Source organism: Ovis aries, chromosome 22 (genome assembly GCF_016772045.2).
Source record: "Ovis aries strain OAR_USU_Benz2616 breed Rambouillet chromosome 22, ARS-UI_Ramb_v3.0, whole genome shotgun sequence".
Classification (NCBI taxonomy): domain Eukaryota; kingdom Metazoa; phylum Chordata; class Mammalia; order Artiodactyla; family Bovidae; genus Ovis; species Ovis aries.
Window position 1 is genome coordinate 32,457,969 of NC_056075.1, and position 25,628 is coordinate 32,483,596.

The 25,628-nt window shown below is 42.5% G+C and overlaps 1 protein-coding gene across 12 annotated transcripts in view; it reads left to right on the forward strand.

Annotated features, from left to right (window-relative positions):
• ACSL5 (acyl-CoA synthetase long chain family member 5) overlaps positions 1–25,628 on the forward strand; it is a 59,429-nt gene that overhangs the window by 28,697 nt on the left and 5,104 nt on the right. For 10 of the 12 annotated variants that reach the window (XM_060404471.1, XM_042238947.2, XM_060404472.1 and 7 more), the window contains exons 2-17: positions 1,078–1,262; positions 4,842–4,950; positions 10,651–10,715; positions 10,841–10,942; positions 13,205–13,304; positions 14,281–14,459; positions 15,223–15,255; positions 15,344–15,395; positions 16,218–16,291; positions 16,838–16,915; positions 19,208–19,342; positions 20,437–20,571; positions 21,100–21,195; positions 24,093–24,165; positions 24,446–24,534; positions 25,068–25,184. In XM_060404471.1, the coding sequence (XP_060260454.1) occupies positions 1,107–1,262; positions 4,842–4,950; positions 10,651–10,715; positions 10,841–10,942; positions 13,205–13,304; positions 14,281–14,459; positions 15,223–15,255; positions 15,344–15,395; positions 16,218–16,291; positions 16,838–16,915; positions 19,208–19,342; positions 20,437–20,571; positions 21,100–21,195; positions 24,093–24,165; positions 24,446–24,534; positions 25,068–25,184 (1,593 nt within the window). In that variant the 5' untranslated portion in view covers positions 1,078–1,106. The remainder of the gene's footprint in view (positions 1–1,077; positions 1,263–4,841; positions 4,951–10,650; positions 10,716–10,840; positions 10,943–13,204; positions 13,305–14,280; positions 14,460–15,222; positions 15,256–15,343; positions 15,396–16,217; positions 16,292–16,837; positions 16,916–19,207; positions 19,343–20,436; positions 20,572–21,099; positions 21,196–24,092; positions 24,166–24,445; positions 24,535–25,067; positions 25,185–25,628) is intronic. The other 2 variants (XM_060404477.1, XM_012102934.4) reach the window with 1 other exon arrangement.

The following is a 25,628-nucleotide window of genomic DNA, read 5'->3' on the forward strand; positions in this document are numbered from 1 at the left end:
AAGTCACTTTACTTTTGGGAGTTTCTATTTTCTTATCTGTAAAATGTAACTTTGTGATATTGGTTGAAATAAATTAGATAATCCATGCAAACAACCCAGCTTGGTGCCTGGCATACAGTTGGTGCTCATATGTTTGCTGCTGTTATTGCCCTAATCAAGTCTGAAAGTTTTGAGGCAAGACCTGGAAGAGTAATGTCAGTGAGAATAAGGTCCTAGGATCTACCCAAATGTTACTGCCTCGTTATAGAGTAGTTTGAAGCTAAAGTTGGCTGGAAGCTACAAGTAAAGTTGAGTTGTGAAGGGAAGATTTTGTTTCTTTTGATTCCTAGAGATCTCTTCCTGGCTTAAATCTTCAATGCCTCCCGGCTACCGTGCGTCAGGCCCATTCTCCAGCCACCTTTCTGCAGACCTGGCTAAAGTTGTCTCTGATAAAAATGATTCCTCCAGGTTCCCTGGAGAAAGAGGACTTTGGACCCAGCAAGTTTTCATGCTTTTGATCTCTGAGACTCTCCTGATGGCTCAGAAAATAAAGCAATGAGCAAGGCATATCTGGGCCAGCAGGAAATGTTCTTCCCAGGAGAGCACATAATTTCTAAGATGGGTGATATTACCTCTCCAGAGGTTCCGTCTTCTATTTGGCTGATACTAGGGAGAAGCAGTCGTAAGAGTCCTTCATGACCCTCCGTCTGCCTGGGTGGGAAAGCTCTCTGGATCCCCCTCCTTTGACTACCAGCTTATGTTGGATCCAGAGGGCTTCTTCTAGGGTTTGTGAACCAAAAAATAAAGCAGTAGTCATTTCTCAAAATTGTCTGGGAAATGATTAACCTCTTTCCTTTGATCCTTTCCCACTTGTGGGAGGACAGTCAAGTAGCCAGGGTGGAGAACGTATTCTAGTATTTCCGACATTGCTAAGGTAAGCAGTGGGAGGAATTCAGCTGCTAGAGTGGTTAACCATGGCTATTTGGAGGGTTAGAAGCTGTGTACGTGTGTGTAACTTCTGTAAGAATAGAGAGCTGTTTGAGCAAAAAAAAAAAAGTACAGCAATTTCCTCTTTTTCTTTCCTTTTTTTTTTTACAGGCTTGAATTTCCTGCTGCTATTCATAAAGATGCTTTTTATCTTTAACTTCTTGTTTTCCCCACTTCCAACCCCGGCACTGATCTGCATCCTGACCTTCGGAGCTGCCATCTTCCTGTGGTTGGTTAACAGACCTCAGCCCACCTTGCCTCATGTTGATCTGAACAAGCAGTCGGTGGGAATTGAGGTAACATGCCAATTACCTTTGCAGTTTGTCAGCCTTCATGGAACACAAACTGTAACTCAAGACCTTAGGAGAGGTGGTAAAGGAGACTGGGAGTAGTGTGGGAAAGTAAGCCTTTTTGATTAGCAAAAATAAATAGAAAATCTACAAGTTGAAAGTTCTAGTAATGGTACATTTTTGTTTGTAATGAAATCACAGATTTTACTGGTTTTATGATGCCAAAAATCTAGATGTGGGATTGGCAAACTATAGCATGCAGCAAAAATCCACCTTTATCCACGTGAGCAAGCTAAGAAGATTCTTTATATTTTTCAAAGGATGTGTAAAAAGAATAAAAGAAAGGGCTAGACAGTATGTGTTCCACAAAGCTTAAAGTATTTACTATCTAGCCTGTTGCAGGAACACGTTGCTGACCCACAGTCTAGATGATAGAGTTAGGACTCTGCAGACAAAAGAACATTTTCATTGAGAAACACCATGTCTAAGAATGGTTAAAAAAAAAAAAGTTATTGAATTCAATTCCAGCTTTGAGTTAATAGTCTCTCTTAAAACTGACAGACATTGAACTGGGCTTCTCCCCTCAATTCCTTGACATTTTAGCAAATCATACCATTTCCTATATCTCTGAACTCTAAGGGATAGCGCTGCGAATTATCTCTCATGATTTTTCATCTTCAACACTTCTCAGAGAAGAAAGCATTAAAGCTAACCCTTTCTGATTTTGTTACAAACTCTGTGCTCCTAGTTGGGAATCTGACTCCAAGTTGCCTCCATTCTCCACCACCCTCCCTTTTATTTGGAAGATTTTCATCAGCATCTTACTGTCCCTATAATCCCGATACTTCAGGCTGCCATGTCTTTTCAATCATCCCTTTCCCCTGAGTCTTTAAGAGCAGACTGTTGATTTCCCCTCGTGAACTTCAACCCATTGAGGTCTGACCTTTATCACTATCATCCCCTCAGACTTCTCTACATCACTCATAATCTAACTTCTAAATTCAGTGATTCACAACAAGGTACTACTGTACAGTACAGGGAACTATATTCAGTATTCTGGCATAAACCATAGTGGAAAAGAATATAAAAAAGAATGTATATATGTGTATAACTAAATCATTTTGCTGTGCATCAGAAATTAACACTACATTGTAAATCAAGTATACTTCAATAAAGAATAAATTTAAAAAATAAATTCAACGATTCTTCCTCTCAATTGACTTGACACTTCCTTCTTAAAACTTCTTCCTTTGCATTTCATCATATCCTTCAGTGGGATTTCTTCCTAATTCCAAGATAGTCTTTCTTTGTCACTTAGATTCTTTCCTCTCTTTATCCTAGAGTTTCAATCTCACCAACTTTTGATTCCTTTGAAGCAAGGATTGGCAAACTTGTTCCATGAAGGCCAGATAGTGAAGAGTTTAAGCTTTGCAGACCACATGGGTTGTGTTGCAACTATTCAACTCTGCTGTTACAGTGAGAAAGCACCAAGAGATATGTAAATGAGGGCAGGGCTGTGTTCCAATAAAACTTTATTTAAGAATTGGCTAGCCATGTTTGGCCCCAATTATAGTCTGCCAATCCCTGCTTTCAATCCTCACAGCTTTTGAGAAAACCTCCCTCTAATATGATATGAATATGTACCTGAAAGGCTCTGACACCCAAATCTGACCTCTCTTTTGAGTTCCAGTTCATCTCAGTGACACTTGAGTACCTCAGGCTCCACTCATCTTTTTATTGCATGTTTTCTCCCTTACATATTGATGTGCATACACAAACACACACACACACACACACACACACACACACACACACACCACTCTTGCATACACACCTGCACCCTTTCCCGCTTCCCCTCCTGGTCTGTCTCAGTTAAATGCATCTCTTCTTACCCAGATGCCAAAAGTTGAATCATCTTTCATTCTTCCTCAATGCTGTCTATGTAAGTAGAGAGCAAGACCCCATCTTTCTTTCCTAGAAACAGAACTTTGTTTTTGATGTCTTGACTTAATGTGACATCTGATGGAAATCTTCCCTGATGCTCCAGATTAAGTCAGATCTTTTGTTAGAGTCTCATGGGCTCTCTTGGACTTTCATAGCCGCTATCTTGGTAGTAACTTGCAGTTTTGAATGCCTATTTAATGGATGGCAAGGCTTCTCTAACTTTCATGAGGATTGAATCATACCTCTAGCTCCTATGTCAGCTCCAGGATATCTAGATCAGGACTGGATCCTAAAGTTCCAGATGGCATTTCTAGACATATCCCTAGCTATGCCCTCATTCTCAAATACCCTGTTCTTGAGCTGCCCATCAGAATCTGCAATGTGTTTTCTTGCTTTCTTTTTTTTAAGTTGAAGCATAGTTGATTTACAATTATTTGTTTCAGGTGAACCACATAGTGATTTTTTTTTTTTTTTGCAGATGATATTCCATTATAGGTTATTACAAGATACTGGGTGTAATACCCTGTGCTATACAGTGAATCCTTGTTACTTCCTCTGCATCTTTATTCAGGCTATTCCTTCACTCTGAACTGTTCTCCTTTCCCTCCATTCTATGAAACCACATATTTTTGGTAAATGCTTACTGTCTTCAGAGTCTCTATTGAAATATTATTTCTTCTCTGTAGGCTTTCTGTTTGATTCAGGATTGGTTACTTCACTCATCTCCCAAAACATATGTTGTTATTACAGTGTGAACATCACGGTATTATATTTGCATGTTGTCCCCTTCTCGCCCTACCCCAACTCCCAAAACTCTCATTTCTGTGGCAGTCATGGGCAGATCCCCTGGGGAAGGGAAAGTGTATCCACTTCAGTGTTCTGGGCTGGAGAATTCCATGAACAGTATAGTCCATGGGGTTGCAGAGTCAGACAAGACTGAGCGCTTTCACTTTCACTTTCACTTCACTTTCACGGGCGGTACTTTTGTCTTAACCCACTTTGCATCTACAATATTTGCACAGTGCCTTGAACATAGTATGCATTTGATAGGTGTTTAAACTTAATATGATTTTTTATAAAAGGGCATCCCTGGTGGCTCAAATAGTAAAGAATCTGCCTGCAATTTAGGAGACCTGAGTTCAATCCCTGGGTTGGGAAGATCCCCTAGGGGAGAGCATGGCAACCCACTTCAGTATTCTTGCCTGGAGATTTCCGAATTCTGTGTCTTAGGGAAGAGTATGGACAGAGGAGCCTGGTGGGCTATAGTCCATGGGGTCACAAAGAATCGGGCACAACTTAGCAATTAAGCCCAGCACAGCACACAACTATAATATTGTCTCTCCTGTGTGTGTGTGTGTGTGTATGTGTGTGTGTGTATACGTGTGTGAGTGAGTGCATATGCATATATCTAGGGAGGTGGAGGGAAATTACCAAAAATATAACTGCCGCAATCTCTGGGTTTCTCTGATATGAAGATACCACAATTTTGAGACTTTAAAAAAAAATTGATTGATTGAATACTAAGAGACATCAGTGTGACCTCAATAGTCGGTATTTATGTTCTTTTCAGTTCAATCCATACAGGTTTGGAAAGGGTGGGGAAAGACTCAGGCTTGACCTAAATTCAGTCTTGTGTCTTAGGGAGGAGCACGGAGAAGTATTTTCCAGAAGGACAATGACCTACTACACTACTACTTCTCAGATGCCAAGACGCTATATGAAATCTTCCAAAGAGGACTTGCTGTGTCTGGTAAGCCTGGCTGTTTCCCCTGGCCGGTAAGACCAAGGTGGGCTCTTGTTCCCTACCTCTCCTTCCCTGTCTCACTTCTAAAACTTTGTTTAAATATGGTGGTCTGAGAAGAATTAAAAATACAGCATGGCAGGGACATTAGCAGAGGATCTGGGTGGGTGCTGGAAGCTGTGTAGCAGGACAGACTTGGGCTTGAAATCCAATTTTTCTATTGCTAGCTGTGTGACTGCACAAACCACTTTGCCTCTCTGAATCTGGTTCTCGTTTAATACAAGGAGAACTTCCTGGCCAAGTTGTTGTTGAAGAATTAACAGTAGGAAAATATTCTGGTTGATTTACTAGTACATTTGTTTAGGAGGATGTGTTTCATAAATGTAGCTCCCTGCATTATAGAATCTGAGCTAGAATTAACATTCAGGCCTCCTGACTTTTTACCTTGACCTTGCCCCTAGTATTGTACTGCTGGCCCTTGTTGCTGCTCTTAGTATCACAGAAGGTAATTGTCTTTTGGACTTTCCTAGAAGCATTATCCCATGACCTTTGGTAGGTTCATTTTCAGTGAATGAAACAAGTACATCAAGGTTCAGTACTTGTATCTGATATCATTGAACACAATGCTGGGTATACTAACTTCATTTCAAAATCAACAGGCTTATAACTCTCCCTATATTTTTTTAAAAATGTTTAATGTATCTATTTGGCTGCATCAGGTCTTAGTTATGGCATATGGGATCTAGTTCCCCGACCAGGGATCAAACCCAGACCCCCTGCTTTGGAAGGTCGGTATCTTAGCCACTGGACCACCAGGGAAGTCCCACTCTCCCTATAACTTTTTTTCTTTAGGGTGATATTCTGTCCAGGTAGAGGTTTACCTATGTGACTTTTTGTCCTCTACTTCCCTTCTGCCTTTTAACTCCGTGAGTCGGTGATGGACAGGGAGGCCTGGTGTGCTGCAATTCATGGGGTCGCAAAGAGTCGGACACGACTGAGCGACTAAACTGAACTGACGACAATATTTAACAGCCAATTCCTGTTGAGTACTAACTACAGTACTGCGTGGATAGCATCTACTTATTTTCTTACACCTCAGGGATTAGTTGTTACGCTGCTGCTGCTATGTCACTTCAGTCGTGTCCAACTCTGTGCGACCCCATAGATGGCAGCCCACCGGGCTCCCCCATCCCTGGGATTCTCCAGACAAGAGTCCTGGAGTGGGGTGCCATTGCCTTCTCCGATTAGTTGTTATACACCCCCATTTAAATTTTTTATTTATTGATGACTGTATCAGTCATCAATCAATCAGTCATCAATGTCATCAGTCATCAATGTGCTCAGTCTTCACTGATGCTCACGGGCTTTCTCTAGTTGCGGCGAGAGGGCTTTCTCTTGTTGCGGTGTGCAGGCTTCTCATTGCAGTGGCTCCTCTCGTTGTGCAGCAGGGACTTAAGAGCGTATGCAGGCTCAGTAGTCGTGGTGCCCTGGCTTAGTTGTCATGAGGCATGTGGTATCTTCCTGGACCGGGGATCAAACCCGTGTTCCCTGCATTGACAGGTGGATTTTTAACTACTGGACCAACAGGGCAGTCCAACCTCATTTTTTTAAAGTGAGGAAATAGAGACTCAGAGGTTCAGGAATATTTTGAAAGTGACAGAGCTAGAAAATGTTGATGCTGATACTGAAATCTAAGTCTCCGTCTAGATTATTTTATTTTACATCAACTCTTGAGTGTTTTGTAGAAGTTGTTGCTCCTCAAGACAATGAAGGGAAGTCGCTCAGTCATGTCCGACTCTTTGCAATCCCATAGACTGTAGCCTACCGGGCTCCTCTGACCATGGGCTTTTCCAGGCAATCCCTGAGTGGATTGCCATTTCCTTCTCCAGGGATCTTCCCAACCCAGGGCTCGAACCTGGGTCTCCCGCATTGTAGACAGACGCTTTACTGTCTGAGCCACCAGCAGTCAAGACAATGAAAGTTTATTGTAAACAAAGCTTCTATCTGAAGGTTCCAGAGTGGACTGTACTTGGTATTTCTGGCTCCACATCAGTACTGGTTTAGATTTCTATCCATATAACAAACAAAAACAAACCAACCGCTAGTTTGTTTACTTATTTGACAACTTAAGATAGTATATAGCTAATACAATAGACTTTCCTTTGAGACTTTCCACTTTTTGAAGTTTTCTTCACTGAGCATAGATTGTTATTGGAAATAGATACAAGTCATTAAGCACACAGCATGTGGCACATAGGATACCTTCATTAAGAATTTTTTTCAATGTTAAATTAAAGCTAAACAGATAAATTGGCTTCTCATGTAAGTAGGCATGAAAAATCCAGCCTATTTCCATAGAAAAAAATGACAAATCTGCTTACAACTGGGATGGAATGCATTGGCCCTAACCTCTATCTTTATAGGGTTCCCAGGTGGCTCTAGTGGCCAAGAACACACCTGTCAGTGCAAGAGACTTAAGAGACATGGGTTTGATCCCTGGGTTAGGAAGATCCCCTGGAGGAAGGCATGGCAACCCACTCCAATATTCTCGCCTGGAAAATTTCTATGGACAGGCTATGGTCCACAGGGTTGTAAAGAATTGGAAACAACTGAAGCGACTTAACACAAACACACACAACCTCTATCTTTAATCCGTACCCAGTAGATGGTCCATGTTGAGAATCACCTGCACACATGTGTGATAAGTTCCTTTAGGCGTGTCTGATTCTGCGTGACCCTATGGACTGTAGCCCTCCAGGCTCCTCTCTTCAGGGATTCTTCAGGCAAGAATACTGGAGTGGGTTGTCATGCCCTTCTCTGGGGAGAATTACCTGCAGGTAGTGTTTAAAATATAGATCCTCTGCTCCACTGTATTTTACTGAACTGGAATTCCAGATAGTTGCTGTTCAGTCACTAAGTCCTGCTCAATTTTTTCCAATGCCACAAACTGCTTCTCTGTCCTTCTCTATTTCCATGTGTTGGCTCAAATTCATGTACATTGAGTCGGTGCTGCCATCCAACCATCTCATCCTCTGTTGTCCCCTTCTCCTCCAAATATGAATTTTAAACAGCTCTCCAAGGGCTTTGTGTGCTGAAGTTTCAACTCTACCTAGCTTAGGGCCCCAATTTTGCTGAGAAGTTGTTAATGGGTGGATTCTTTATAGATGGCCATGTCTTAGAACAGAAGATCTAAGTTAATTAAATTAATCAAAGGCTAGGCTATTGCCTAGTCAGGACTTTGGCTAATCAAAGTGAAGCTGATTAGGGCACAGAGTTTAATGAAACCCTAGTTGGTACCCCCTTGGGCCAATTATTTGACTTATTCCTTGACCGTGGGCCTCTGCTAGTATTTTTATCCATAGGGAAGTGATAAGGAGATGCAACAGAGTTTTTCTCACCCTTATCAGCTCTGCCACTTAATGAGTGAGCTTGAAGCCGTTCAAGTTCATGATTCTTGGTTCCGTGGGGATAGTGATAGTTATTGGGAGGACCCAATGAGTTAATGTGGCAGCACAGAGTAAGCTAGGGACCATGAGAGGTACGTACTGCTGGGGGTTAATGTTAGTACAAACCAGTCCATTGGTAGAGTGGCACACACTGAAGGCTGGAGCAGTGGCTGTGAGCCCCTAAAGCAGGACTTGCCGGGCTTCAAGGAACATCTCAGTCTGAGACTTGACTTCTTGAGCATTCCATGCAGCTGTTTCAGCAGAAAGAAAAAGCACTAATGTTTCCTGTGAATAGTCTCCATGTTCATAAAAAAAAAAAAAAAATCTCTTTAGTCAATGTGGCTGTCTCTTTCCTGCTCTCTTTCCTTTCTCCTCTGTCACTTAGTCTGGAAGTTCACTTATTTGCCTCTGAATTCCTAATAACCTTCTCTTTGAATGCTTCCTTTTGGCTAGAACTGAAATCCCCTCAGCAATGTGGCTAGATCCTCTATGTAAAACTTCCTTCCTTTCTGCGCTCCTATTTATAACTCAGTTTCATTCTGGCTTAGATATGGGGGTTTCTCAGCCAGTTAGGGCATTTCCGTAGCCTCATAAGTACCGTAACTTCTGTGACTTCTGTGGCTGAAATGACTATTTCCTCTAGTAAGTGGATGTTCCCAGACTTACTCTAACTTTAAATAAGGCAGAATAGTTTCGATTTTCAGAAGTTTCATTCTTCTATTGTCAAATGTGAGACACAGTTGTAAAAATATTCAAGGCTAATGTCCATGTGTGTGTACCCAACTGCTCCTCTGTATACTCGTGCGTGCTCTTGTAGTTCCTTATGAGTCTGTGTCTCAGAAGACACTCACATGTAAAGTATGTTACCAACTGATTCATGAAAGTCAATGAAGCTTAACAAATAAGGGAAAAGGTCCCATTTTAATAGCTGTGAAAGAAGCTTAGACTAAAGTAATAACTTTTAAAATCTGTTAAACCAGAAGGCATATTAAAAAGTGACTATTAAAAAAAAAAGTGACTATTTAGTGTCTATGACTTGATATTTGCTGGTGGGAGAAAAGGCAAATTGTCCCAGCTGATTCCCTAAGCAATGTGGTGCTGGGTATCAAAACCTGAGCTGTATAACATGGAACTCTGCTCAATGTCATGTGGCAGTTTGGATGAGAGGCGAGTTTGGGGGAGGATTGGATAGGTGTATATATACATGTGGCTGAGTCCCTTCACTGTTCTCCTAAAGAGTCACAACATTGTTAAGCGGCTGTACCCCACTACAAAATAAAAAGTTAAAAAAAAAAAAACCCTGAGCTTTCTAACCAACTGTCCTCACCCCCAGCTCCTGCCACCCTTCCCAACCCAGTTATTTCATTTAAAATACTCTATTCTAAGGAAATGTTCTAACTTTGAAATGATCAATTTGAAAATATGTATTGTAGCATTATTTGAGGTGTCAATTTTGGAAACAATCTCCATGCCCAAAATGAGATCAATTCAGCTATACACTAGAATCCTTCACTACTTGGCCATAATAAGGCCATTAAAATCTCTGTAGAGAAGAAATAATAATGGGAATATTTGTATAAAATGAGGAAAGAAATCAGGATGCCAAAAATATATGTGGAATGAAAATAACCTTGAAACAATCAAAGGAAGTATCAAAGAAAATACTTAATATCAGTCTTGATAATGGTGTTTATGTGATGAGATTATTGATGACTTGTATTTTTGTCTAAATTTTTATGAGCATATTTTTTTACTGTGCACATATGCTAAGTCACTTCAATCATGTCTGACTCTTTGTGACTCTGTGGACTGCAGCCCACCAGTCTTCTCTGTCCAAGGAATTCTCCAGGCAAGAATACTGGAGTGGGTTGCCAAGCCCCTTTTTATTGTAGGGAAACTCAGTCCAAGATTACCCAATATGGCTGTTTGTGTTCGCTTGTAGGTTTTTGCTTGTTCACGTCATGTGGGCTAGTCCATATTCATGGCTTTCCCCAAATGCCTGTTACCATGGAGGCCACATATTCCAAGATGGAAGCACCCCTGCTTTTCAGCATTTCCTAAACGTTGCAGATGCAGTTTTCAGGGCTCTCTCTGTCTTTGAGAACTGAGTACTTATCACTTTTGCATTTCCTTGGCACGTAAGAGAAGCCTGCGTCCTTACTGGATTTATCCTTTGTGTCTTGTCTCTTCCTAACCTGTTTTTACTTTCTCTGGTCCAGAGAATTTGCAGCTGGAGCTGATTTTCTCTTAATATTGTTTTTAGACAATGGGCCTTGCTTGGGATATAGAAAACCAAACCAGCCCTACAGATGGCTGTCCTACAAACAGGTAAGTCAGGCCCATGATTTTGGGTACGTTCTTTTGCTTATGTGGTATCCTGAGCTAATTTGTTCTCTCTGGAGTCTTGATTGCTTTTTTTTCTCTCTCTCTCTCTCTACCTCTCTCTTTTGTAGGTGTCTGATCGAGCAGAGTACCTGGGCTCCTGTCTCTTGCATAAAGGACATACACCATCACAAGACAGCTTGGTTGGCATCTTTGCTCAGAACAGGCCAGAGGTAACTGTGTTGAAACTAACTGAAAGAAATGAGTTGGGGCCAAGTCTAAAGACTTTAAGTGGAAGTGAAGTCGCTCAGTCGTGTCCGACTCTTTGCGATCCGTGGACTGTAGCCCACCAAGCTCCTCTGTCTATGGGATTCTCCAGGCAAGAATACTGGAGTGGGTTGCCATTTCCTTCTCCAAGGGATCTTCCCAACCCAGGGATCAAACCCAGGTCTCCCGCATTGCAGGCAGACGCTTTAACCTCTGAGCCATCAGGGACTTTAAACCCTACCCCAAATCCAGCACTCTGACTCTTGATGAAGACTTATGAAAGCAGTTTAAAGACCCAGACTCTTTCAATATTGTCCCAGTTGAAAGGGTTGTAGTGCTGGGCCTCCTTAATCTTGGCTGAATGTCTGGCACTATTTGCAGGTGACTGGGCTTTGCTCGTGTGTTCCCAGTTCTGTGTCATTTTAAGCCAGTTTGTCATATGAGGAAAATAAGGAAGCTGTGAGGGGACTGGCAAATAGGAGCTTGAGGATGACGTGGAAAGGGATGACTTGGTACTAGAACTCGAACTTGCACATTGTCCCTGAGCTAGTGACCAAGGCATCCACTTCTCCTGAGACCAGCTGCAGCCAGCTTTCCACAGTGAGTTGAAAGCAGATTGTAGACATTAAAATGATTGGAATTAAGCTTATCTCCAAGTTCAGGTGAAGTCATTAGACCCAATATCCTCAGAGAAAAACCCTGGTGTGTTTTGGAATAGTTGCATGACATATGCTTACCCAAGCCAGTTGTTTGAAAATCCAAGGTGGGGGCCGGCCTGGCTGCACTTCTGGGTGCATCTATATATTCATCTTCCCTTAACCCAGCCTCAGACATATCCTTGACTCTAGTTCAGGAACTTAACATCAAACCTGGTATCTTAGTCTATCAGGGCTGGCTGCCATGAAAATAATACCGCAGACTGGTGGCTTAAATAGCAGAAATTAATTTTCTCGCAGTCCTGGAGTCTATTCAAGATCTCCAGTTCAAGATCAAGGTGTCAGCAGGTGTGGTTTCTCCTGAGGCCTCCCTTCTTGGCTGTAGACAGCTGCCTTCTTGCTGTGCCCTCACCTGACTTTTTCTCTGCCATCCCCGGTGTGTCTTCCTCTTCTTGTAAGGACAGTAGTTATATTGGATCAGGGTCCCATCCTCGTGTGCTCTGTGCTGTGCTGTGCTTAGTCTCTCAATCACGTCTGACTCTTTGGGACCCCATGGACTGTAGCCCGCCAGGCTCCTCTGTTCATGGAATTCTCCAGGCAAGAATACTGGAGTGGGTTGCCATGTCTTCCTCCAGGGGATCTTCCCAAGTCAGGGATCAAACCCAGGTCTCCCACATTGCAAGCAGATTCTTTACCATCTGAGCCACCAGGGAAGCCTAAAAATACTGGAGTGGGTAGCCTATCCCTTCTCCAGGGAATCTTAACCAACCCAGGAATCGAACCAGGGTCTCCCGTATTGCAAGCAGATTCTTTACCAGCTGAGCTTTATGATCTCATTTCACCTTAATTCTTTTTAAAAGGTGCTATCAACAAAAACAATTGCCTTGGTGTTAGGCCTTTGACATGAATTTAAGGGGGAACATAATTCAGTTCATATTGACACTTAAGACCCACCATTATCAGGTTCTGACCCATCAGCCCAATTCACTTCCTGTCACTCTTTATGCTCTCTGATGTATATGTAGTCATGTCATGCAATTCTGCTTTGTTCATTCACTTCCTTCATCCTTCTCTATTTCCATACCCAAATCCTACCTGTCCTTCAGAGCCCTGCCCAATTTCCGTCACTTTTCCCAAAGTAGTTCCAGATAGCCTTACTCCACCCCTGAGAGTGACTCTGTTTCCTTAAGACTCCCTAATGCTTTCTGTAACTTTTATGGATAGAACTTATTACACTCCACCTTTATTTTATAGTTGTCTCGGTACCCACCTTATCTCCTTTATTTAATTATATTTTATAGCATCAGCAATGGCAGTCCCTAAAGCATCACACACGCAAAAAGAGATTAGAGGGGACTTCCCTGATGGTCCTGTGGTTAAAACTCTGTGCTTCAAATGCTGGGAGTCTGGGTTCCATCCCTGGTCAAGGAACTAGATTTCACATGCCACTACTAAAGATTCTTTCTTTTAACACAGAGCCACCAAATAAGCATTTGTTGACTAAATGACTGAATTAACACACTTTGTCTTCAAAGCATGTGCTAGTCCTTATTTGAACATCTCTCCATACAGTGGGTCATCTCTGAGTTCGCCTGTTACACGTACTCCATGGTGGCTGTGCCCCTGTATGACACCTTGGGAGCAGAGGCTGTCATATACATCATCAACAAGGGTAAAACTTTGCTATTACATTTTAACTTGATTCTTTCTTGAGGATGAGTAGTTCCTCATTACTGGTTTTTGTTAACAGACTTAGAATGCTGTGATCAGAAAAATGCTCAAGTCTCTCTTGTCCTGTAGCACCTAGGATATAATTTAGAGGGAAGTTACAAAAAGCCCATGAATCAGGGATATACTCAGAAGTTTCAATGAAATGCTTCAAGGTGGCATAATATGACAATATAGTTTGGCAGTGAGCTATTTTCACTGGCCACCCTGGATGAAAGGCCATAGAGTGAGTGAATAAATCACTTAATTGACTGTATCACTATGAAACTACTGGTTTAATTTCCTACTCTTGTAAATTGAAATGAGTCTAGTTCACCAGCATGTACCAATGTCCATGGTGAGTCTGTAGACAAAATGACTATTGCTAGAGAAACAAGTTCAAGTTCAATGGGCAAATAAGAGATATACTAGATGTTACCTTCCATCACAGAACTGGTAGATTAAGTGAGTAGATCCATTGGAACTATAGACTTAATCAGAAAGTTTTGATTTGTGTAAACAAGTATCAAAGCAATTGCTACCATTAAAAATCATAAAATACTTGTCTGCTAAAATCCTACTTGCCCTCTCCTTCCCTTTTTAATCCCTCCTCCCCATGCCCCCAAACAAAACAAATGGACAGGTCCACATATGTGACCAAACATGTTGTCTGTATTCTTAACCTGAAGGAATTTTGTGGCTCCTCTAGAAACTATAAACGGTTGGCAGTGTGCAAGGAAACTAAGTGCTTCTGTTTCAATTAAGTTAATTTTATTATCAATGGAATGTTTCAGATTTTATACATTATAAATCTGATTTACAAACGTAATCTCTTTAAGGGATCCAGTAGTTCTGACATTTTCAAGTCTTTTCCTCTTTGCGAGAAAATCGGATGCACGGCAACACAAGAGGCTGACCTCTGTCTCTCTTTCTGCTTTCAGCTGATATCACCACGGTAATCTGTGATACACCCCAAAAGGCATTAGTCCTGATCAGTAATGTGGAAAAGGGCCTCACCCCAGGCCTGAAATTGGTCATCCTCATGGATCCCTTTGAGGAAGACCTGAAGAAGAGAGGGGAGAAGTGTGGAGTTGAAATCTTATCCCTGTTTGATGCTGAGGTAGGGGACTGAAGCTCAACTGCCAGCCAGAAGGCTGGTCTCACACTGTGAGCAACTTGCAGGACTTCCATACAAGAAAGCAAGTTGATGTCCTCCAGAGGTGGCAGGGGAGGAGTCAATTACACTCATGATATTAAGCTACGGGAATCATTTCCCCAAGACAACTCAGAAAGCCTGCCAGTGAGGGAGGAAGGTCTGTGGCCAGCAGACAGACTTCCAAGTACAGAATTTATAAATACAGCAGTAGTTAGGGGGGGTGATCCTGGAATCAGGCTTCCTAGGTTCACCTTCTGGTTCTACATCCATTAGTTATGTGACCTGGGGCCAGCTGCACCACATCTTCCCTTCCCTCTCTGTCATATGAAGATGAAACCATCCCTGCTTCACAGAGGAGATTTAAAGAGTTAAATGAGAGAACATAAAGTGCTCAGGACAGTGATATAATGTGCAGTAAGCCTTGAAATGTCAACTATTCATTTTATTTAGAATGATTTAGCAGCGGTCCTGGAAGACTGAACCTTGAGAGTCTGATGGGAAGTTTGGACATTTGGGATCTGCCTTCATAAGCTGGTATTCTAGAAAGAACTTATACTCTACCCTGAGGCTTCCATTGTGCCTGAATGTTGGCTTTGAGGCCTGACCTGGGTTGGAATTTGGGTTGTATTCCAGCAGAGGTATTCACATGCAAAAGGAAAAGAGGACTGTATTGGTCCTAAGACTGTCTATCTCAACTAAAGTCTTTCTTGCTTTTCTGTTCATGCAGAATTTAGGCAAAGAGAACTTCAGAAAACCCGTGGTAAGTTTTCTTCTGCCTGATCTTGAGTCTTGCCATCTTCAACTCTCAAAGCTCGCAGTGGACTAAGCTCCTATGCTTCCCCCTCCAGCCTCCTGCTCCAGAAGATCTGAGCATCATTTGCTTTACCAGCGGGACCACAGGTCAGTGCCCAGGAAGTTGCCCCAGATGCCCCTAGATAGCCAAAAACACGGCTTGAGTCACTGACGTCTGGTGGGCTGGTAAATATACTTTACAAGCAGCCCTATCCTGGGGACTTATAATCTAAGACTTCTGAATATGGTTGCCCACTTAGAAAAACCCAAGCATAAGCAAACACATTTCAATGAACAACCGGGAGCAGTTGACATGCTATGGAATGGAAGGGCCTTAAAGATGGCTTCATAAAGTCAACTTCCTACCCCCGCCTACCACTCTCTCAATTTAACTCTCTCAATTGAGAGAGCCTACCATTCTCTCAATCACTGGAATGGCTTCACTCAATCAAGATAGCCCAGTGGTAGATCTAAACAGATCAGTCTGTGTCCTCTTTCTCCCCCTCCATGTAGCTAGCTAGCTATTAGAACTCTTGATAACTTTTAATTTGAACCATCATAATCTAGAAGTTATAGCCATTCCACTGTGCCCTGTTTATAAAGTGATGGCTAGGTAATATTGTTACATCTGAAGTCTTCACCATGAAGACAGCACAAGGCAGGGTGGGGGTCACTTGGGGTCTTCTTTTTGTTGCTATCTGTGACTGCGGCTGCACCCTGTGTGGTAGCACAAGGCTAATCATGCAGAGTAGAGTTTCTGGGGGAACCAGTCATTCATAAGCAGAGGCATATACACCATTCATAAAAAGACTCAGGGACAGAAGTTCCTGGCTCCATGGAACAGAACCAAATGAGTGTGGCTTCTCATTTCAATGCCAGAGACAACCTATTAGTCACTAACTGGATCTTTCCACCACTTGTCTCCTACAGGTGATCCCAAAGGAGCCATGTTAACCCATGCAAATATTGTTTCCAATGCTTCTGGTTTTCTCAAATGTGTGGAGGTCAGTGGTCAATTGAAAACAAGGCCCTCATTAAAATGTCAATCTGTCGTAAGATTTTAATCTTAAAGTGAGAGGAGGCAGAGAGGGAAAAAACAGATTGAAGGCCTGAGTGTGGATGAATACCGGTACATCTTTGTCTGGAGTTTTGCCCTTTTATTTATTAAGCTATATATATATATTTTTTTTTTAATCTGGACCATTTTTAAAGTTTTTATCGAATGTGTTATAGTATTGGCTCTGTTTTATGTTTTGATTTTTGGGGGCTACAAGGTACGTGGGATCTCAGCTCCCTGACCAGGGATAGAACTCACACCCTCTGCACTGGAAGGTAAAGTCTTAACCGCTGGACCTCTGGGGAAGTCCCATAGAGTTTTGCTCTGTCAGAGTCACTGCAGATCTCCACACTCAGTGCAGTTAGAGCAGCCCTTAGAGTTACCCAGGGCACGTCTGCACAACTGGATGCGGCAGTCCGAGAAAGAAGAGGTGTTTGGAAGAGGAAATTGACATTAACCCATTGTTGTCTCCTTTCCATTTCCTGATCTCTAGAGTGTTTTTCAGCCCAATCCTGAGGACGTGACTATATCCTACCTCCCCTTGGCTCATATGTTTGATAGGATTGTACAGGTAAGATCCTGTATTCCTAGCAGGTGTGTGAAAAGAGGGTCCTGGCTTGCTAGTCCCACATTTATCCAAAGGGCAGCTCTGCAACATTTGCAAGCTACTGTCTAATGTGAGGGCATGGGCAGCAGGGAGTGGTCACGGCTGAGTCCTAATCTTGGCATCACCCCTAACCTGCTGCAGAGTCTTCCTGTGTTGAGTCTGTCTGTACTCCATGGGGTGAATGCTTGCTCCTGCCTTCACACAGGGTGCCTGCAAATCCTTGGAGCTCATAGCCTGGAGTTTACTATCTATCCTGCGCAGGGAGAGGAGGCACTGTTTTTTCTTTTCTTTGGGCTAGAGGTTTTGAAAAGATCTAGGCTTAAAGAAAAGGAAGTTCCCCACAGAGAGGCGAAGAAGGAACCTTTGATCCAGATAAGGTGTCCAGAGTGTGTCAGGGGGAGCTGCTGGCGATGGCACAGGCACTGGGGAAGAGCTGGCCTTCTGTGCGTGGTCACCAAGATTTTCAGGCTATTCTGAGCCTGGCTTGAGAACCAAAAGCAAAAACACAGATGTCATTAGGGATGGAAAATCCCCTCTCTGATCCCTGCTTAAATACCTCTTCAACCAGCTTATCTGTTGGTACATGAAATGCTAAAATGGAAGATTCAGTTCCTTGGGTTAAAGTGCTGATATCCGATTAATATAATATTAATTCTAATCAGCATGTTTTTCACATTTTCAGTCAGTTCAGTTGCTCAGTTGTGTCCGACTCTTTGTGACCCCATGGACTGCAGCACTCCAGGCTTCCCTATCCATCACCAACTCCTGGAGCTTGCTCAAACTCATGTCCATCGAGTCCATTCATGTCCATCAAACTCATGATACCATCCAACCATCTCATCCTCTGTCAACCTCTTCTCCTCCTGTCTTCAATCTTTCCCAGCATCAGGGTCTTTTCCAATGAGTCAGTTCTTACATCAGGTGGCCAAAGTATTGGAGCTTCAGTTTCAGCATCAGTCCTTCCAATGAATATTCAGGACTGATTTCCCTTAGGATTGACTGGTTGGATCTCCTTGCAGTCCAAGGTACTCTCAAGAGTCTTCTCCAACACCACAGTTCAAAAGCATCAGTTTGTCGGCTCTCAGCTTTCTTTATAGTCCAACACTCACATCCACACATGGCTACTGGAAAAACCATAGCTTTGACTAGACGGATCTTTGTTGGCAAAGGAATGTCTCTGCTTTTAAATTTGCTGTCTAGGTTGGTCATAGCTTTTCTTCCAAGGAGCAAGCATCTTTTAATTTCATGGCTGCAGTCACCATCTGCAGTGATTTTGGAGCCCCCCAAAATAAAGTCTCTCACTCTTTCCATTGTTTCCCCATCTATTTGTCATGAAGTGATGGTACCGGATGCCATAATCTTAGTTTTCTGAATGTTGAGTTTTAAGCCAACTTTTTCACTCTCTTCCTTCACTTTCATCAAGAGGCTCTTTAGTTCTTCTTCACTTTCAGCCGTAAGGGTGGTATCATCTGTGTATCTGAGGTTATTGATATTTCTCCTGGCAATCTTGATTCCAGCTTGTGCTCCATCCAGCTGGCATTTCACAGGGTGTACTCTGCATATAAGTTAAATAAGCAGGGTGACAATATACAGCCCTGATGTATACTCTGTGAATATACATGAAAACTTCCAGAGTTTTCACATTCTATCACTTCTGAAATTGAGATGGTCTTAACCACTGTAGGTGTGTTCTAGTTTGAGTGGCAGTGCTTTTTTCTTAGTGCTATGTAATGAATGGGCTCTTAGAAATGATGCATGCCTTAGACACTCACCCAGAGCTGTGGGTGGAGTAGGGATGGGCCTGCAGCCTCACAATCTGACTTACCTGTCCTACCGCCTCAGCAGAGGTGAGTGTCATCCTGTCTAGGGAGTAGGGTCTCAGAGTTCTGGGTACATGAAGTGTCAGGGGTGAGGGGGTTCAGAGAAAAGTGCCCATTTTTGTTGCTGTTCAGTCAGCAAGTAGTGTCTGACTCTTTGAGACCCCATGGACTGCAGCACGCCAGGCCTCCCTGTCCTTCACTCTGTCCCAGAGTTTGCTCAAAATCAAGTCCATTGAGTCGGTGATGCTATCTAGCCATCTCATCCTCTGCCACCCCCTTCTCCTTTTTCCTTCAGTCTTTCCAGCACCAGGGTATTTTCCAGTGAGTCAACTCTTCACATCAAAGTGCCCATTGGATGTCCTTAATTTTGTCCCAAACAGACCCGACTCAAAGAGGTTCTTTGGCTCTGATCCCCATCCTCTGGTTCTGCTTTTAGGCTGTTGTATACTCTTGTGGAGCCAAAGTCGGATTCTTCCAAGGAGACATTCGACTGCTGCCTGATGACATGAAGACCCTGAAGCCCACATTGTTCCCTACAGTGCCTCGACTCCTTAACAAGATCTATGATAAGGTACTTACCTTGCTTCTGCTGGGCTGGCCCTGAGCTGTGTGGGGCTTAGGCCCGACTACAGCTCCTAGAGACTCTATGTTGCTAAGAACTGTGCTCCGTCTCCACCCTTACCCCCCACCCCCACCAGCATCCACTTACAGCCACGCTTCCCAATGCAGCCACGAAAAATTGTACAAATGAAACCCCCTTTCCTCTGGATGAGATTACTTGGATGTGATATGGAGAAACAGTTTAATTCAGAGACTTGAGGAACCTCTCAAAATTCAGCTGACTTGGAAATTGTTACTCTGATTTCGTAACACCTGCTGGTTAGAGTGCTTCTTGCTGAGGTGCTAAGCCCATGGTAAATATTTCACATACATTCCATTATTTCATTTCTACAAAAACCCAGGAAATCACACCAACATTTATTATCCCTAATTTACAGATGATGAGACTGAATCAGAGGTTAAATAATTTGTCCAGAGTCAGGTCTAATAAGGAGATGAGCCAAAATTTCATGGCCTCATGACAGATTTAGCTGTTATTGATCTCTGCTCTGTTTTTCATTAAGGTTAGGAAAATGGTGATTTTTCTAATCCAAGCATTTCTCTTGCCTTCATTAGCTGAGAGTCTTCCATGAAGGCACAAATATTTGATTTTTTTTCCTTTATTTATCAGTCTTGAAAAAAATGAACTGGTACCCCAGTGACCTTCAAAGCTGGTCAGTGAGAAATTTTCTTTGTAATATTATGATACTATATAACATACATACATATGATCCTAAATCAAAAGCCCTAACCGTGGTGCACAATCAGCTGTTTCATCAGTACTCCCAGGTAACTTTGTAGATAGATGCTACCTTTTGGGGACATGCTGTGTCAGTTGTCAAGGTTGTTTGCTAAGGACAAGGAATTTGGGGGAGCTGGAGCTTTGTCTGTGTGTACAAAGTTCAATTCTTTGTTAGCATGAACTTCCATCATTTTTCAGCATACCAGGGCGTGAATAAGAGTCACTTTCTTTTGATGTTAGGAGGCACTATCTCTTATTTGTTGATGAATGGCTTTGGTGAGTATCCAATAGGTTTCCCACTAAGAGGAGCTGTCACTCTACAGGTACAAAACGAAGCCAAGACACCCTTGAAGAAGTTCTTGTTGAACTTGGCTGTTGCCAGAAAATTCAGTGAAGTGAAAAAGGGTATCATCAGACGTGACAGTCTGTGGGACAAGCTCATCTTTGGAAAGATCCAGGTATGTGGGTAGATCCTGATGGAGCCAGGTATGTGTCTGGGCTGCCCTCTGCCTCAGCATACTTTGCTTTTCCTTTGATGGTCAAGCGTCTCTTTAACTGGAGACCCTTTGGCACTTTCTGTGTTCACTCAGCCTTTTGAGATCTCTCTCTGACAACTTTGTCACTAAAGGTATTTGGCCGAAATGCAGAAAGTGGATTTTTCTTAGGTTCTAGCTCTTTCATTCTCTTGGGTGGTCTGTTGAGAGTCCTAAGTAATTTGAAAGGTCCAACAATACAAATTACCTGAGGAAATGTCAAAAAAAAAAAAAAAATTGCAGGTCTGGTTCCCGCTGTGGATGGTGGTGACCATAACAGCCAGCATTTTAAGTTCTTTTCACAATGATGGACCCTTTCTAAGTGCTTTGTGAATTAATGAGTTTAATCCTTATGACAGCACTGGATAAGCAGGCTGTTCTGCCCATTTTGCAGTGCAGGAGACTAAAGCCAAGGGAATAGTTTTCAACAGGTCTTTTGTTTCTATTAAACAGGAAAGCCTGGGTGGGAAGGTTCGGTTCCTGATCACTGGAGCTGCCCCCATCTCACCTCCCGTCTTGACATTCCTCCGGGCAGCAATGGGATGTCTGGTAAGCCAAGCACCTTTTTTTTTTTTTTAAATTTTTATTGGGGTGTATGTGCTTTACAATGTTGTGTTAGTTTATGCTGTACAGCAAAGTGAATTAATTATATATATCCATACATCACCTCTTCTTTCCTTCCCATTCAGGTAACAGGCCCCTTTTTTGGAGGATAGCTAATTTCGCTTTTGCACAAGTAAAACTCACTATTCAAATAAAAATGAAAACACAAATGAAAAGTGCCAAGTAGAAAGTCAGCCAGAAACTCAAAGTCAAGAGAAAATATCCTTCCAGTCACTGCTTAATGCATCTGTATACAGAAACCTTGACACAAATAGCATCAGTGTTAACAAAACTTTGCCATTCGAAGCAGTGTGAATGGACTTGGAGGGCATTATGCCAAGTGAAATAAATCAGACAAAGACAAATTCCATGTGACATCACTTATATGTGGAATCTAAAAAATGCAACAGACCAATGAATGTAATAAGAAAGAATCAGGCTCACAGGTACAGAGAACAAACTCCTAGTGGTGGGTAGAGGGCAATTTAGGGCTAGGAGGGTAAGAGGTACAAACGGTTAGGTGCAAAATGAGTTACAAGGATATTATTATATGGGAAATATATCTGATGTTTTATAATAACTCTAAATAGAGTATAATCTTTAAAAATGGCATCAGTGTTCTAATATGCTTGTTAAGCAGTGCTTGCCCCATCCATATTGATCCTAGTCAAATAAACATCATTTTAGTGGTTTTGTAATAGTTTATTGAATGTACCTAAATAACTGGTCTCCTGTTGCGTGTTAAGTTGTTTCAGTCATGTCCAACTCTTGACTGTTAAAGACCCTATGAACTGTAGCCAACCAGCCTCCTCTGTCCATGGGATTCTTTAGGCAAGAATACTGGACAGGATTGTCATGTCCACCTCCAGGGGATCTTCCCAACCTAGGGATTGAACCTGCGTTTCTTACATTTCCTGCATTGGCAGGTGGATTCTTTACACTTGTGCTACCTAGGAAACCCAGTCTCCTATTGATAGACATCATTTTTTTTTTTTTTTGCTGTTATAATCAATGAGGTGATAAGGATATTTGTGCATATTTATGCAACTATCAATTTAGGATAAATCTTTGCAAGTGGGAATTATTGGGCCAAAGTATATGAGTTTTTCTTACATGTTAATGTTAATGCTCACACTTCATCAGGAGGGTCTTGTCTTTCTTATACATTCCCGCAAATAATGCACAAGTCCTGAGACCCCACCTTCTTGCTAGTGATGGATGTTTTCAGTCATTTAAATCTTAGCCAAATAGATACTTGAAAAATCTTATTACAACTTTGTTTCTTTTATTAACACCAAACATCTTTTGGGGGGCTCTTTTTTTCCCTTGCCTTCATCACACTGAGCATTCACAGATTTATTTAATAATATTTGTGAGGCTTTGTTTGGCTGCACTATGAGGCATGCAGGATCTTAGTTCCCCAACCAGGGCCTGAACCCAAGACCTCTGCATTGGAAGTGCAGAGTCTTAACCACTAGATCACCAGGGAAGTCCCTAAACATCCTTTCTATTGTTTACTGGCACTTGTATTGCTTTCATGAATTACTACACTACTTCCTTATAGAAAAAAGAGCAAAGGAGAGTTTGGTTCTCTTTCACCTTGCTTTCTAAGAATTCGTATAGTAATAAAATCAATCTTTGTTGTGTTAGAAGTATATTTCATAGTCTCATCTTTTGCACTGTGTATTGCTAGATAAAAGTTGTAAATGTTTATGTACTAAGTCACCTTTTTTATGTGGTTTTATAAGAGCTTAGACCTTAGGCTTCCTGACCCAACCCTCAATATTGCATAAAACTGTTTTCATCCAGATTTTCTGGTAACCTTGTGGTTTTACCTTTTTTCAATTAAGTCTCTGCTCCATCTGGAATTTAGTAAAAGGGCTTGAGTACAGATAGTCTCATATTTTCCCCCTAGATGGCTAAGTAGTTCATTCTCTCGGCCAACATGCACAGCATGAGTGAAACAAACAGCCTTGTCCTCATCAAGTACCACCTATGTGTATACCTGCCTTCACAATAGATTCTGAATTGACGCCAAGGCCAGAGTTCCTCTTTCTTCCTTTCCTTCCTTTCCCTCAGCTCCTAAAACCCATAGATCAGAAGGCCCTATGCCATATCCCTCCCAGAAATGCCTTCCTCTCTTCCAGCAGCTCTGCCTGGGACAGACTCCATCCCCACTTTAGACTCCACATGTGTTTCCCCCACACCCCTGTCCAGTCAAGGCTATCCTTTATACCACCAGTTGGTCTGTGCTACAGACCAAATCTGGCCTGTTTCCTCTATTTATAAATAAAGTCTTGGTGGAACACAGCCATACTTATTTATTTATGTGTTGTCTACTGCCACTTTGATGCTGTATTGGCAGAGTTAAGTCATTGACATAGAGACCAAATGGCTCATACAGTCAAAAATATTCACTCTCTGGTCCTATATACAGAAGTTTGCCAACCCCTGTTCTATACCATAGCTATTTCCCTTAAAAGATACTTCTCACTTTCTTTAGCTCCTTCAGTAGCATGCCCTTGCCTAGGTTCAAGTCCAGCTGCCATTGGATCGCATGTCACTTAATGAATAACTCTCTTTTCCCCATCAGCTTGAAATGCCACATTTCCCAAAGTATAGTATGTTTCCACACTTTGGTCAATTTCTGGACCCTTTTGGTTTTTTAGTAAATCCACAGCTGCAAAGACCTAGCAGCTCAGGTTCTCATGAATTCAAGGTTTTAAAACACTATGTGTCCTCCAGCTCTCAGACGCCTTGCTTTCCTCATGTCTGGCCATAGGGCACAGCCAGCTCCTGCTTTATCTTGAGTAACTCTCAAAGCCCTTCTTTGGTTCACACAGGTGTTTGAAGCTTATGGTCAAACAGAATGCACTGCTGGCTGTACAGTTACATTACCTGGGGATTGGAAATCAGGTAGGTTCTTTGTTTACCGGACAGCAGGTGCAATGGCTGGGCGAAGAGTTCTAGATAAACTAGAATTTGGGTGTTTAGATAGCCTCAATACTCTGGATGAATGTGGCAGATACTAAATCTAAGGGTTGGTCCAGGCTCTTCTATCTTGACTGTCTGGCACTGGCGCCAGATGACCTTTCAGTTTTATTCTTCTAGAGTCAATCCATAAATATCTCTCAAACATGGCTGGAGTTATCACCATTTCCCAGTATCCTGGCTGATTCAGTGTGGTGTGTTCTAGGCCACGTTGGAGTCCCCATGGCTTGCAATCATGTGAAGCTGGAAGATGTACCTGATATGAACTACTTTGCCGTAAACAATGAAGGAGAGGTGAGTAGGCTGTGCCCAGCAGTCGTTTTTACACAATCATGGTGGGGATGTGTGTATCAGAAAAAGCACACAGTTGTGAGCAGGTTTGTGTTTGGTTCTTTTGAGAATTTTTGCAAGGACTTCAATGTCTTGGAGCCTAACTTTGTCCCCCACAATAGAAATTAAAATCTGGTGCTCTTCATTAGTGTCATTGGTATTAGTCAGTCAGTTCTGTCTGACTCTTTGCAACCCCATGGACTGTAGCTCACCAGTCTCCTCTGTCCATGGCATTCTCCAGGCAAGAATACTAGAGTAGGTAGCCATTCCCTGCTCCAGGAGATCTTCAATCCCGACTCAGGGATTGAACTCGTGTTTCCCACATTGCAGGCAGATTCTCTACCATCTGACCCACTAGGGAAGCCCAGTGTTCCTCATACTATAGTGGAAAGCATCAGATGAATCAAGGTGGTGGGGAAAAAAAAAGATGAAAGCCAGGAGTTGGTGTTTGTAGCAGCCTTCTCTGTTGTCACCATCTCGTCCCAACTTCTGTACAGATCTGCATCAGGGGCCCCAATGTGTTCAAAGGATACCTGAAGGACCCCGAGAAGACACAAGAGGCCTTGGACAAGGATGGCTGGCTTCACACAGGAGACATTGGTCGCTGGCTCCCGGTGGGTGTTTCTTCAAAACGTCTGAGTGTCCCTTAACAATGGAATAGACGTGCTCAAAATGAAAGTCTCTCAGTCATGTCCGACTCTTTGCAACCCCATAGACTGTAGCCTGCCAGGCTCCTCTGTCCATGGAATTCTCCAGGCAAGAATACTGGAGTGGGTTGCCATTCCTTTCTCCAGGGGATCATCCCAACCCAGGGATTGAACCCAGGTCTCCTGCATTGCAGGCAGATTCTCTACCACCATCTGTGCTACCAGGAAAGCCCGAGAATACTGGAGTGGGTGCCTTTCTTCCTCTTCTCCAGGGGATCTTCCTGACCCAGGATTCAAACCAGCATCTCCTGCATCACAGGCAGATTCTTTACCAACTGAGAAAACAGGGAAGCCTGGATACCAGGAATGACTTGCTCAAAGACAGGGGAAAATTTGGTGACTTTTCCAAAG